At 39.7% G+C, this 15,625-nt stretch overlaps 1 protein-coding gene across 1 annotated transcript in view; it reads left to right on the top strand.

Annotated features, from left to right (window-relative positions):
* AGBL1 (AGBL carboxypeptidase 1) overlaps positions 1-15,625 on the top strand; it is a 263,620-nt gene that overhangs the window by 70,798 nt on the left and 177,197 nt on the right. Inside the window, exons 16-17 of the mRNA XM_050978551.1 lie at positions 4,179-4,326; positions 7,823-7,976. Coding sequence (XP_050834508.1) covers positions 4,179-4,326; positions 7,823-7,976 — 302 coding nt within the window. The remainder of the gene's footprint in view (positions 1-4,178; positions 4,327-7,822; positions 7,977-15,625) is intronic.

Consider the following 15,625-nt stretch of genomic DNA (forward strand, 5'->3'; position numbering starts at 1 on the left):
TTTCAGCCAGTAGTCAGGTCAGATAGTTATGAGGTACATAGAGTGTTTTGTTCCCACATCAGCACTAACAATTTGGCTGTTTAGTGATCACAACAATGTCAGAATTAGGCCTTCTCTTTTCAGCATCTTTATAATCACATTAGATGAAATAAACATCATAACATTAGCAGGTCACTTCTCTGCTCTAATGATATCTGTGAGAGGGTGAGACATCGGCCTCTCTCTGAAAGCACCTGGCCTTTGCAGTGTGGCTGAACACCTTAATGGCACAATGGCTGGGGGAACGTTCTACTTCAGCTGGGATTCTGCCTAAAATATTGACAACAAAATGTCTTATCAGGATTTGCTCTTTGGAAAGGAAGTTCTGTTGTGCATTTTTTACTTTCCAGAGTGGCAGACCCCAAAATAACAGTCCTGCCCAGTAAATTGTTGAATACTACTTTTTATGGTATGAATCAGGGTGTTACTAAAGTGTCTTGCACTTAATAACCACACTTAGAGATGTAAAAAAGTCCAGACATGGAAAACGAGGACACCAAACTTCAGGTGGGGAGTATTTTGGACAAAGGCAATACATTAACAGATTAGAAGAGAGAAACATTCTACTTTCCATTTGAACTCTGTTTTGAAATGGCCCAGAAGTCTGGGATATTGATACTTTGGTGATTTAAGTCTAAACTGAAAATGCCATATTCCATCATCTAACAGTACTAAAATATATTTAGTACTAAAATAGTAATTTAGTACTAAAATACATTTAGTATTTTACAATACTAAATGCTGCAGATAGGAAGTCTAAAGATCAGATGGCCAAGAGATACTGCTCCTGAATCACTAGGTGCTTTTGAATTCCTCAATTATAACCCAGCTCCTTTCCTGCTTGCATCTTTGTCCAAGCTGCTTCACCTGTCTATGTCTGTTTCCCCCCTTAAAAAGGGTGGAAAATTAGAGTCACTTATCTGCAACCCAAAGAATGGAATAGATAAATGGGGAAGATGTTTTAATCAGATAGTGTTTGCAAAGATTTTTTTTCTTAAGCTCAAAAAATTGCAGAGTAAGAGAGAAGTAGTACTATAATAATGATTAATTAACTCTTCATCACTGCTATGCTGGAAATACAATACTTTTGCATTTTTTTCTGAAGGAGAGCAGCAAACAAAGTGATTTCACTGCTACCAAGTGACTGAAAGGCACAGTAGATACAGCTTACATGTTCATTGATAAAACTACACTTGGGTCTCTTTTTATTTTCTCTCCAATAATCGGTGTGTTGGCTTCTAGAAAGCATGAGAGACTTTCAACGTGTTTTTGAAAGAGAAGACAAATAAGGGAGTGGGGACCAGATGTTTCCAGAGCCTTTTATTCCTTTCCTTTTCGTTGCTTTTTACTTTAGGCTCCATGCTGATATGGTAGGGTGTTGTGATGAAAAAGTGGTGAGGAACTAAAAAGCATCAATCTGGTGGAGGAAAAAGGAAGCAATAGAGTTATTTTGGCTTGACAGCAGTAGGAGGAGAGGGAGGCACAGAGGAAAATTTTTTTTTTTTTTTATGTTTCTTTCAAAAATATTCAGAGGTACTGCTTTGTATGATGGATTGTGAGCAGACCAGATTATATACAGTAAAAGTACATGATCATTTACTCTGCTTACACACAGGGGTTTTTCTTTTCAGTGCAAGACAGAAGAATATAGAAGCCAAAGCCATCTGTAAACTTGCTATTGCTGCCAGATAGCTTGCTGTGGATTGAAGCAGGTGTCAAGAAGTGATTCAAAAGTCTGGAAATGTCTTTTCTTGCTGGGTAGTTGGGTGGAACAGCAGAGATGCTGGGAACAAGGATGAAATGTGCTGCCCAGCAAGTGCTGTGGGAGCATCCCTGCCCTGGGGATCGTGTCTGAGCAGGCAGGAGTGAGCAACACTGAACTACCAGTGTGGCAAGGTCAGAGGTGTCTCTTGCTGCAAAACCCCTGGGTTAAAGTGGCCATTTTAGGTAGGAGAGGACACTTGTCTTCAGAATTACAGACTACAGAGGGAGAAGCCTTTACTCTGGAGTGTTAAGGACGGGTGGGAATAATGTCAATGTGAGATATTTATGCAGTATCTGCCTGCAAAGACCTGCTTCTTCCCACACCTCTAACTACAAATGTCAGCTTGGAGGGGAGGGCTTGGAAGAATTCTGCACTTTTGTGGCCACACTTTATGAATAAGGTGATCTAACCTTCCAAGTGGCCCTGAGTATAATAGAGGCCATGGAAGAGAGCATTTTCCTTCTGCACCATGCAGGAAATGGTTCTTAATTATCCTTCATTGTCAAATTAACAGGAACTATAATAAATGTCATTATTCTGACTTCAAAAAGATAGCAGACTCTAACCCTTGATCCAGTGAAATACATATATAAATGCTAAGTTCATTTTTCTATTTTTGTGGGTTTATTGATTTTTTTTCTCTTTTGAGTCTTTGTCCAATATTAAGGTGCTTTATTTTCAAAAGAAATGTTGGGGTAAAGGGTTCAACTGAGAATAAAATCATAGGCTTTTCAGGTTGCCACTGAGACTCAGTGTTCCTGCACTATCTATTGATCCAGTTGGTATCACTCACCCCATATGTTCCAAACTATTGAATTCAAGTGAAAACCTAGCAGCATTGTATTGTCTCTCCCTTATGAAAAAGAGCTGATTATTTTGGAGAATTTGACAAGAATAATTACCTTTTCTCTCCACCCCTTTGAATAAAAATGAACCGCAGCAAAATAAGCTAGTATTGTAAAATTCAGGAGTTGAAATTGCATCTTTTGGTTGCCTCTTCTATTTTGCATTTTAATGCAACATTGATGATAACATTTGTCAAAGAAACCTCACAGTCCTTCAGAATCAGAAGGTTTGGCAACAGCATAATTGGTGCAATGTGGGAAAAATATTGTTTGAAATGTACTTATGGATGCAATTTGCTCTGAGGCTTCTCCCTAAAGTGCATGATTTGTCACTTCATCTCTGCTAAAAGAAAACTTTCCTACTCAGCCTGAAGTCATCTCTTCATCAGAGTAAGTCTCCTGCTAGAGATCAGCTCCTGACGCTAGACTGAGGAGCTTGTTACAAGATTTGTAGTTTTACTGAAGGCAGTGTCAAGGATTTGTGTGCTCTCTTAGACCTTGTCAGTGCTGACCAGCCTCACCCAGAGATCTGCTGTAGTGAGGCTTCAGCTCAGTCATTGCTGTGTCCCTGCTGCTGTGTCACTGCTTTGCTGCACATCCTGATCTGGATCCTGACCCATGAAGGGACCTGCTGGCTGGACCCAGACCTGTCACCACAATCTTGTCTGATGATCTGAGCCTGTGGTTGAGCTCCTCCACTGTCCCCAGTCTTTCCCTGATCAGGTGCTGTGGGAGATGACCCTGCCTCAAGAGTTCTCTGCTCTTCTGGCTTCCACGTCAAGCTCAGCTCCCTGTATTTAAGGGAGCAGCTAGTCCTCACTGGTCCTTGAGAGGGAGAGGGTCAGATCTTCAAAAAAAGAGGGTTACAAAGAAGAATTTTTTGGGTTGGTCACAACTGGAAAATCTGTATGAGGTCACTTCTCTTTTGTGCCCAGTCTCTACCCAAACCCACTCTCTTCTTTCTTCTCAGCAAAATGCCTTTGATGTTATCTGAAATATTTTTATGTATGTCCTATTTATTATTTATTTTTATTCCTGAAATATCATTTTTCTTCCTGTGGTGGAACTGAATAGTAGGTTTGGTAGGGTATTCATATTTTCTAAGTCTCCAGGCTTTTTGCAGAGTATTTTCTTATGGCATTGTTCAGGGCTGTGAATAGGAACCTGCCTCTCTCAGCAAGATAATATGAATATCTGAAGAAATACAGCAATTTCAGCAGAATGCATAGTTTAAATATGTCTGGACTCTGCTATATGAGCTACTATTAGCTGACTGCTTCTTTATTTGCATCTCAAGAAAACGAAGCATTAATGGATTTTATTTTCCTAGGAGAGTGCTCCCATCCCTCAGCAGCACGTGACTGGCAGTGCCCTGCACTGCCACGTGCAGTTCTGCCTCCCAACTCCCCACTGGGCTTTGTGTCCTGTTGTGTAGATGCTTCTCTGAATGCTTATTTTTCCCATGGCTGCTTCAAACTCATGTCTAGAAGTGGAAAAACATTTACTTTCCTCCTCCTCTCTTCTTCCAGAAACCACTACCGCTGCAGGAGTGCAGCAGCAGGAGGAGGTGGGAGGAGAAGGTTCTACTACACCCTCACCTTCAGCATCAAGTTCCCTCACAAGGATGATGTCTGCTACCTGGCCTACCACTACCCCTACACCTACTCCACAATGATGGTAATGCTGACATGTCCACCTAGATAAGATAATGGTGGGAGCTGCTTGGGTATGTGTAGATTTTGGGATGACACTGAGGATTGATTTCACCTCCTCATCCCTGGCTGTGCTCAGGGAGTCAGGATGGATGGGGCTTTGAGCAACCTGGTCTAGGGGAATAGCATGGGTGTTGGAATGAAATGATCTTTAAGGTCCCTTCCCACTGAAACCATTCTGTGATCATTGGTGTAAATGCCTTGTTTTGCCAGCTGTAAAGCCCAGAATGCTGTAGAAGAAATTTCTCTGTGGGACAAGCTGAGCACAAACCATGAGTGCCTTTACCAGTCATAACACAGACCAGAGGTGACTCCACTCACTTGGGGCAGCAGGATCCTCCTGCTGGAGGGAATGGGAAGCAGGGGGCTAAACCTAATGACAGTTTAGATGTGCTGCCTGATCCTCCTCCTGACACAGGGTAGCATCCCAGCTTTCAGAGCTGCACCCAGAATCACCAGACTGCTGGACCTCATCTGATACTTTACCAGCTCTTTCCTCGGTGCCAGATGAGTGTCAGTAGGAATTTGTGACACTCCCACCGGTGTTGTCAATACAGAAATTAAAAGAATTCAACTCCATAGCATAAATTTAGTTATTGAGTTGTACCAAGTTTTTTTTTGCTGGGCACAGGTTTGTTTTCCACAGCCTCTCTGTGGGAAGGGAGGGTGGATGGTTAGGGAATTTTCTGGGAAATGCATCCAGTGTGCTTCTTCTATAATTGATGGAGGGGAGATAGGATGAAAGAAGTGAAATGAATAGTTCTGGGAGTAGCTTTGCTTTGATGCTAAAGATGAGAGTAATGCTACTGCAAATGAAACCACACAGTTCCAGTAAATCAGTTTCCCTCCCTTCTCACTTAAGTTTCCATTGTCAACACATTTTGTTTTGGGCAATACATGCTGGTGTGGGTTGGTGGAGTTTGAGGTCACTGTGTTTTTTATAATGATATCAGTTTGCCATAAGCAGATATTGGAGGCTGTGCTTTCCAGGGGACAGTGTCCTCCCCCAGGATTCACTGTGCTGCCTGGCACATCAGCAGAGTTAGGCTTGGATTGATTCCCACTCAAGAAAGCCTCTTGTCAACTGTTTTGCATCCCATTATAGACATTCAAAGAAACTGCTTTCAATATTTGGGGGAAGGCCAGTCCAGCCTTCAGTCCAAAACATTTCTGTCAGCTCACTTCTCATCAGTTCCTCACCAGTTACTCCTAAAGTTCTGTGGGGAAGATTGTGTTGTCCAGTGGTGGGGTCTGACCTTTTGCCCTGAAGACACAAATATCTACAGTCTGCAGGGTAAAAAAGACATGCAATACTGAAGAATTGTTTGGACTTATTCACCACCATACATTTCACATAAATACAGTGCTTCATCATTATTTTACTGTTATTGATTTCTATCTTTTGCTGGCACAAAGCAAGAGAGACTTGGAGAGTTTGTGTGCTCTGGGAATGACTGAATGTTTCACCTGCTCCTGAATGAAAAGAATAGAGATGAAAAAGATGTTATTCCTAGGCTTCCAGGATCAGGTCTTTAAGTATTTCACTGTCTCTTCAAATAAAATGCCTATTGAAGTTAAAGGGAATTTTGCCCCAGGAAAAGTTTAAATGAACTCGGACACAATAAGGACCATAAAGTTTGGTAAATGGGAATTACGGATGGAAAAGGCTGATGGATTGTCATGTCCAGTTCTGGCTAAAGCAAAAATCACTACTTCTAATAATTCTGAAAGGCCTCTTTGCTTGGGCTAATTTAAAATGTCAAGTCATGCACTCTGCACATCTCCATTTTACTTTTATTTCTGCAGTAAATAAGCTAAATCAGGTTTGTGTGTCAGTAGATTGCATTTTAAAGCATTTGTCCACTGGTGAAATGTGTTGGTTTTACATATCAATAATAAATTAAAACTGATTATGAACCCAAGGGCTCAATTAAAGACATAGTGCTTTGGGGAAGAGATAAACTTGTATATGGAGTTCATAATTTGAAAATGTTTTTAAATATGATATATATTTAATGGTTATAGGCATATTTGCAGGAAATATTGTAGAATCCTATTTGAACTGGATGCACTCTGCAGTTCATTACTTCTTGTCCATTAGTAATTACATTTCTTTTATGAACAGTCATTTATCTATTTTTACATCACAGTATTAATTGTTTTGATATCTAGCTGAAATCTCTGTGGTAGCTATACCCAATTAAGTTTCACTGGGTACCAGGAACATGAGAAAATGATGATATTGAGTTCTCTGTATCTATGTGAGATTGTTAAATGCACTTAATAATTGAATTTACTTTATAGAGCTGTATTTTAATTGTTTTATAACATAGCTGACTGTAAATTTCAGTTCTGTGTTTACATGGCTCTATTTGAATGCTGGGAAAGCAGTCTGAAACAGGGTGAGCTCCAAGATTTGATAAACAGGAACGTGGTGTCCCATAAATGTAGATTAAAATTGAACCCTGACTCATAGGGACAAACCCTCACCCTCTGTGGGTCACTGAGTGAACTAAAATGTTTTAGTTTCTATTAGGACAAGTGTGTTCACTGCTCCTATTCCTACCAACTGGGAGACAACTGGTGTTGCCCAGCACTCAGCACCAGCCCACAGGGGCAGTGCTCACCCTCCTCAGCTGCACTGCAAACAGACAAACAGAACCACACTTCATCTGCTGTGTGGGTGACAAGTGGCTCCGTGTCTAATGAGGCGATCGCAATTTGTTCCAAAAAGTCTTTCTTCTAAGCTGCCAGTTCTTTTCCTCAAATTTCTCAAGAAGCTGTTGGTCTTTAGAATGATTTAAAACTATCATAAAATTTGGGGGGGTGAGGAGAAAATCTCCCTTTTGAAATAACTTCTTGGAAAGACACTCTTCAAATTTCCCACTACTGATTGCACAAAATGTTGTTTTGATATAAACTTTTTGGCTGCCTCTGATATGGAGTTGTCACTGAGTTTCACTGGCATATGCTTGACAGCTAGGCAATCAATTCTGTAAATGTTCAAAAGTGGTGAGTTTTCTCACATTTCTACAAAACCCTTATTAAAATATAAAGAGTAAATGCTTCTCTTTTGGATTTTATGTATGCATAGAAATTTCATTATGCTACCAAAAGCACCTCGGAACTGTTAAGGCAAAATCATAGAATAGTTTGGGCTAGAAGAGACATTTAAAGGTCATCTGGTCCAACCCCTCTGCAATAAAAAGGGACATCCTCAAGTAGATAATGATATAAGAATAAATATTCTGTGCAGCTTCAGTGAACTAGGATGCACTGTGAATGGCTTGTGCATATTTGTGGGATGTAAAAGGTGCTGATATTAACTGGTAAAAGAGAGCAGCTGGGAAGTTAGCAAGATATGAAATTAGGATCAAAAATAATATACAGCTACTGGAATAAAATCAGGTTTTATAGACTGTGAACTCCTTTATAAATCTGCTTCCTTGCTTCTTTTTCAGTCCCATCTTGATATCCTGGAACAAAATAGGAACCCTAAAAAGGTTTACTGGAGGCAGCAGACACTCTGCCAGACTCTAGGAGGAAATCCATGCCCACTGCTCACAATCACTGCCATGCCTGAGTCTAAAACTAGAGATGACCTGGAGCAGTTTTGTAAGTAGCCCAATGAAGGATTAAAAAAGATGCTGGTGAATTGTGCTCATGTCGCAGTGACAATAACAACCTCTTTTGTGAGCATGCTGATTTTCTTGTCTTCCTCATTTTGGAAAAAGGAATATAAATATGAGGAATAGCAAATTATGCTCTTTAAAAATTACAGGTTTGCCTGGAAGAGGGAGGAGAACTGATGCCATTTTGTACTTCTAATTTCTCTTCAATAATGTAAAACATTTGAAAAGTTCAAAATAAAATATCACCTAGAGCAAAAAACTGTGAAATAACTAATTCAACAAGTTTTTTTACATTTTATGTTTTCTACTAAAATTTTTATTTATTTTGAAGTATTAAACGAAAAAAAAAAACCAAAACAAAGATAACTCATTCCAAGCTGGACCAGCAATTGAAGTCTTCTGATGAAATTCCAGCTCCTACAGTGTGCCCAGTAGATCCATCTGGACACAAGAGAACTCTTTGCATTCTGTCTGAGACCATACTGATTATGTACTGTTTAATAGTAAATATTGTAATTGCTATTTTATATCTAGAGATGATTATTTGTGACAGCCAAAGATTTAGACCTTCAGTGGCCCTGATGAACAAGATTAAGATAAGAATGTTTCTGTAACTCAACAGCAAGTGTTAAGATTTTGATTAGCATCACATTGGGTTAGCTTTGATTTTAGAGCCTAAATCATTAACTACTTATATGTAGCTTGCTTTTTTTTTCTGAAATCAGAAACAAGGTGTACAGTGATTTTTTTTTTTAAATCTCTTCAAACATCACAAGCCTCAAAGGTCTCAACCTGTGTTGATATTTAAATTGTCTTAAGATCTTTTTAGATGTTAAATGAATACTCTTCATTAGCTGACTTAGGCACTAGGCTAGAAGATTCCAAAGGGATTCTGTGACATGAACCATAATTCTCATTTCAGTCTTCTTCTAAACTATAAGGGATTTGAAATATGGGAGTTGGTGGAAGTTATTGCTATCTTTTTTGGCCCAGGTTTAGAGCAGAGTGACTGCAGCTATGCTGACATTACAGTGTAATCATCCACAGCTCTTTCCTTTCTACTGTAATAACTTGATTACAACTTCAGCTTTTACCTTGGATTAGCAAATTTGTATCATGAACATGCTTTTCTTGGTTGAAATACTAAAGCAAAATAGCCAAGTACAGGCTACATGTGGAATTTATGATCTACATACACAGCTTTAATTGTGGCTGTCCGTGCCTGGCTTGAAGAGAGAACTCCTGCCCTTAAGTGGTTTTTTTTTTCCATGATAATGACACAGAAAATCAATGGGTGGGAGTTGGGAAGGGGAAGGTTGGTTACCTAAAGCAGCCTTTGGCACATGACAGTGTTCACCTGGTCAGATGTTATTTGCTGGCACCTCATGGCAGAAGGTCTCAAGGGGACAACTGAAAGTAAGTTGAAGTATTTTATTTGAGGATTGGAGCCAGCTGGAAGAGGCATGCAGTGACCAAGATTTTCTGCCCAAGTGAGAAGCCCTTCCCAATGGTGGTAAAAAGCAAAAACTAAGCTAACATTTGGGTTTATCTAAGCAAGAGCTTGGAGTGAGTCAGTGACATGAGGAGTCAATATCCTAAACACTGGACTTTTGCTCTTTTGGTTTTGAAAGGACTTTCTGAAAAGAGGATTTTGTGATAGAAAATAAAAATAAAAAAAAATTCAAAAAAGTATTGAGATATAAATGTGACCATGTTGGGAGGCATGGCCATTTTCTGGAGCACTGTATTCTCAGAGTATATTAAATTGCTTCTTGCAGTCTTAGAAGAGAGCCTGGCAGGTTTTCAAAGGTTGTTAACTTGTCTACATAGACAAGGCTTGGCTTGCTTATTCAGCCCAGGTTTGCTGAAAGATTCATAAGACATCTATGAAAAATTTGGACAGATACCTCTTCCAAATGCTTTGGCTGTTTAATATATTGCACCTAGGTTCAAATCCCAATTACGTGGCTTAAGTTCTCTTTATTTTCAATAAAAATAAATATCTCCTTCCTTGTGGTAGTGCTTGAAGCCAGTGGGAGCTTGTAGTTTTCTATGAAATGCCATCAAATCCTTTGCCACTAAACCCTTCCTCTGAAGCTTTGCACGACAATAAGATTGCAGACTTCCTATCCATGAGCCCGTGGAACTCAATCAAAACAGAACTTGTAGAAACCCCAGTTGTCCAACTGAAAGAGAAGTTTTTCTGGGGGAAAGGCATTGTCAAGGCAACACAGTTTCACTCAAGTTTTCAAGACTGAAAAAGTAAACACCAATACTCTTAAGTGATGAAAATATTTATTGTCTCATCAACTGAAAGAACAGCAAGGCAGCACACCATGTTTTATGCTGTGGGGATGCCTGTAGGCAAATCTGAATAATCATGTATGTGCTTATTTTGTTTGAGTAGCTTGGATAATTATGGCTTTTGGGGATGCACTTAGTCTAATTTGTGCTGCTTTGTGTTGCTTTGATCAGCACTTACTTCTCAGTTTCCTCATTTTGTATGGCATACCCATCTTTCTGTGAAGTGTTTTGGCTGATGGAAGGACCTGTTTGTCAATGTTTTCCATGCTAAAAACATAACTCAAGAGCAACAACTTAGAGCTAAATATGAAGAGACCAAAGGATGGAGGGTTTCCCTGCAATAAATCCCATGGCTTTTTACAGTCTCCATGGGTATTTCAGCTTGAGAAGGAACGTGGAGCTCCAGCACTGGGGAACTTGGCACATAGATATGAATAAAAATGGACAGCCCTTGTTTTTCCTTCTGGTTCAGGCCAATGAACAGTTTCCATGAGCTACAGTAATTTTGATTTCTTATCAAACTTAGGTTGCCTTTGTTACATGTGTTAATCTCTACCTTGAGAGTTTCTTTTCAGCAATGCCAGTGGCACAAGTCTCACCAGGACTTTATAGTTCCTGCACACGATCATACTGAAATAGTCTAAGTCTTTCTCAAGTATAGACATGTAGGGATAAGGAAATATCACAGATAAAGAGGCACAGGATGGGTGAGGAGCACTGGGAAAGCAGCATGATCAGCCTGGTAGGAGTGCATTGGGAAGGAGTTATTTTGTATTGGAAGTGCTTAGGGAGAGTGAAGCCATGGCATCCTCTGTGTCAGCTGTGCTTTACTTCCCTTCCTCAACTCTTTCAGATTGCTCTTGTCAGGCTTTTGATTAATATGGTCCTAGGATGGTTAAATTTGTCTGAGTTAAATTTATTAACGTGCACCTTGTTAATAGGAAGCACAAGCCATGCTGAAGGGAAGAAAAATGGGCTACTTCTCTCCTTCATTATCCCTTGTTTGTGTGAGGCTTTGATATCCACTTTAGGCTCCTTTCTCCTTCCACTCTTTATATCTGCCCTTTATATGATGGTGGTGTACTGAATAATTTTTATTAAATGTTCAGTTCTGAAATTGATATGAACACAGAAGGAAGTGAGGTGGGAGCTCTTTGGCTTTGTGTGCTTTTACTCTGATTCATGCAACCACTCAGTTACAATCACACAATCTCCACTCAAACTTGATCCATGTCTGAAGGTAGCTGGGCTGGTCAGTGGTCCGTGCTGGGCTTTGCAGCTCCATAGACTTGAACAAATAGAGACTGAGAGGGTCTATTTTGTTTTTTGTGGCTGCTTTTTAACTTTAAACTTGCCCTTCCTACCATCAGATACACAAGATTCAGCATCCAGCTAGTACAGATATCTTTAATACCCATTCTAAGTGCAATATCCTCCCTGGTCTTGTGATAAAGGTAAAATCATTCTGACTTTATTTCTGGCTATGTTAGGTCTGCCTGATGAGAGTTAAAGGTGCTTCTGAAGAGAGAGCAATTCCCAATATCATTCAGAGCATTCTCAAATAAATGCAGAAACAAAAAGCTTCCAGATCTTGGTGCCAGCTCCTTGCTTGATGAATTAATAGGTGTTTGCAGAGCTCTGATTTTTTTGTTTGCCACACACACAGAGCCCAGGGAAGGCAGTGTTAGAAGCATGTATGTGTACTCAGTAATAGTTTGCAAACTCTTAATTCACAGTATTATTTATGCATGTGTGCAGTGTGTAACTCCACTAAACTCCCTGGCAGACAGCTGAGTAGACCCTGCAAGCAGTAGGATACTGTTGTGACAGAGAAAATGGACAGATTAACTCTTCAAAGAAGTGTAAAGAAAATATCTAAACACTGACACCCAGGCAATGATGAAATTGTATTCTTGTTAAGAAATAAAGGATGCTGATATGATGCTAATGTTAATAGAATGGTGGAATTAAAACCACCAAAACCAAAATGATTGGTCAGAAAAGAACAGTGTACAGTCTGCATTGCTCTGTGACTGTTTTTCAGGAGGTGTTTCCTGGCTGTACCTTGAGTCGGGGTGGGTTTGCTCTCACCTTTAGCCGGAGAAGGGAAGGGGCAGGGCACCTCTGAGATGTGATGTAGTGTAGGTGCCATTCTGGTTAGTGCTAACACAGAGTAATGACTCTTACAGTCCCAAAGGAATTGCACAGCTCTCTTCATGGCTGGTTGTACTGTTGTCATCCCCATTAATAACAGTGATTATTCAGTGTGCTATGTGTATTCCAGAGTCAACACACCTAATGAGTATTCTTTTAGCTGTGGGTAGCATTATAGATCTGAATTTTGGGGTTTAAAGTTAACCCAAATTGTGCCAGATAATTAGCAGCAGAGGGGAGGGAAATTAAACAAAAATGACACTAGCAAATGCATTTACATCTGTAAAATCTGTCACTTTGAGTTGCTCTTCTGTCATCATATGTCCTCTTTATGCATGGCTGAGGAAACCATTATGAATACTGTCAAAAAAAGATAATGTCACCTGCTTATCTTAAACGTAGTCTCCTGAGGATTTGAAGCACATTTTTTTGTCTAGGCATGTTTCTGAAGAAGGATAGAGTAATGTTTTTGGGATAGATATGGTAGGATGCTCATACCATTGAATCTGAAGATGCTCCTGGAGCTGGAATGAGGGATAAAGTGAGACTAAAGAGGTATCTTTACCTAGTCTCATTTTAGGCCTACAGAATAAAAAAAAACATTGTTGCTGTGAAAACTATTCTAACATTTCTCAATTTGCTTGTATAAGCTATTTAGATGGTTGTTTTGAAACTTTGATCTTTTCTTAGGAGGAAATAAGCCCTTTACCTTTAAATATAAATTGCAGCAAAGAGCAAATCCTAAGCAAAGAACAGCAGAGCATGTGAATTGCAGGGGCCACTTGTGCAGGATACTGGGAAATAATGATCATGTGGAAAATGTACACAGTTTAATTAAGCACATTGATTAAATCAATATGACTCAAACAGCTTAGTGCTCCAATCAGCTTAATCTCATTAAATGTAATTCAGGCCTCAATAATTGATTAATAATGCATTATAGTTTATGAATTATTGACTCAGAGTTATTATAACTGTGCCTGCTCCCCGTGTGGCAACCAGTGTTGCATGTTAATTATGAAAGGCTCAAGCTCTCTTGAATAACTTTTTCAGACCTGGAGATGACACATCTCCTAGTGAAACAGGGACCAAATTAGTTCAACACCTTATTGGAGTCAGTTGGCCCCAAAGGAAGCTGCACTCCTTAAAGGAAGCTCTCAACTAATAATGTTGAAATAAGGAGGTAGAATGACCTGCTTTGGTTGGTAATGATCTTTTCAGCAGGCAGAAGGGCTGCCTGTAGCAATTCATCTGGAGTGCTAACCTGGCATTGTGCTGGCTGGAAGCAGCTCACACCAGCAAGCACATCTGCTCCTCACAGTTACTGCATGTGATCCTACCTCCAGCACGTGTTCAAACAGCACAGCCACATGCTCATGGACCCTCAGGTCACACATGTCTGCCAAATGGGGACCAATCCACCTGCCCAGAGCTGTCTGGCTGCTGACTGGTTTCTGTGGGAAGGTCTGACAGGCTTTTGTAATGACAACTCCACAGTGCTAATGTCATACAAGAAGAAAGAGCTATTGCTGCTGTTGATGATAATCTCAGGAGAGAAACCAAGAACTGAAGAAAGCCCCTGCTCCTCAGATGGTCCCCCATTAGATGGCATTTCCATCAAATAGGAACAGAAGGTCTTATCTCTGACAGACTGTTTTTGCAGCTTTCTAGGTACTTAATGTGGACCAAATTGCAATCTTATGCAGAAAATGTCCACCAGCATTACATTTCCTTCAAGTATTCCATTTACAGACCTGTTCTGCTTTTTCCTTTCATCAGTTCTCTATCTTTTCTCTTATTTGTGATTATAGTTAAAAGTGAACAGATTTTACTGTGTATAGAAATTGATTGAGATGATTATGGAACACTGGAGAAAAACATTTTTTCTTTATCTTTGCATCTGCAATAATGAGGTTTGTGTCTTTGTATTCTTTTGAAGATTTTCTCATAATTTGCAGGGCTGCCAGGCAGAGGTGCTGATTTCTCTCTCATTTTATACCAAACACTTTGTTTTTGGTGACAGGAAGAGTCAGCTGTTGTGAAAACTGTTATCCTGTTTTAATGCAGCAGTGAAGAAAGGCTGAATAAAATTGTCATGTGTTCTACAGTGCTAAATAATTACAGAATTGAGAATATGTTTTTTTTTCCACTTGAATAGACAGTTTCTCAAGCTTCTGAAGCCAAAGCAAAGCTGTCCAGTTATGCAACACTCATGGTCTGTGCTGAATTTTTTTCAAGATTGTCTTTAAATTTCAAAGATCTCTTCTACTTTTTCTTTCTGCTATCCCAGTCACAACAGCGTTGGCAGCTCCTTGCAAAAAGAGCAGACAAATTTCTGCAAAACTATGCTCCTGTTTGAGTTATCCAGCTTGCTGCCATAAAGATGGAAGCTGGTTGAATGGAATATGAAATTTGTGAGACAGACACATGGTTGTCTGCAGGCTGAGGCCAGTATTTTTCATGATGTATCAAATGCTTTTTGAATCCCAGTGTTTGGTGGAGCTGACGCTGCCAGCACAGATTTGACACTGCGGTCAGCCTTCTGTGAGCTTGGCAAAATACATATTAATGTATTGAATTCCAGTAGTCCAGGAGCAAGGAATGGACAGAAAACACTGAACAAGGATGCTAAAACTGGGCTTTGAAGCATAGACAAGCACAGTGTTTTTAGCAAAGAGAGAAAGTAAATATTAGGGTAATCTCTCATTCTGTCCCACCCTCTGCCTAATGCAGCATGATGGCAGAATAAGCACCTTAAATGAGATTATTTGTAGTGTTCTTCATTCAGCTGCCATGTTCTGCATTTTTTAAAAATAAAGTTCCTTCTGAAATTTGGATATTTTTTCTAAGCCATCCTCTGCTTAGGGGATAGAGCAGATATTTCTGTAGCACTTTTTTCAGCACTTGTTCAGCTGCCTTTCCTTTTTTGATTTAGAACAGACTTACTTTTGCCCCAAGAGACTTATAACCTTTGCATGTTCTTTCTAGAAAAGAAATTATCTGATTAAAGGGAGAACTTTCTGGAACATAAGTTATCAATATCTTCTTGCTTGCTATGGACATGGGCTTGAACATCAAGAGTTGAACTTGATGATCCCTGTGGGTCCCTTCCATCTCAAGATATTCTATGATTGTCTCAGTAGAGCTTAAGGTTGGCAATCCTCCAGACTTCCA

The sequence above is a fragment of the Serinus canaria genome, chromosome 10 (assembly GCF_022539315.1).
Source record: "Serinus canaria isolate serCan28SL12 chromosome 10, serCan2020, whole genome shotgun sequence".
NCBI lineage: Eukaryota > Metazoa > Chordata > Aves > Passeriformes > Fringillidae > Serinus > Serinus canaria.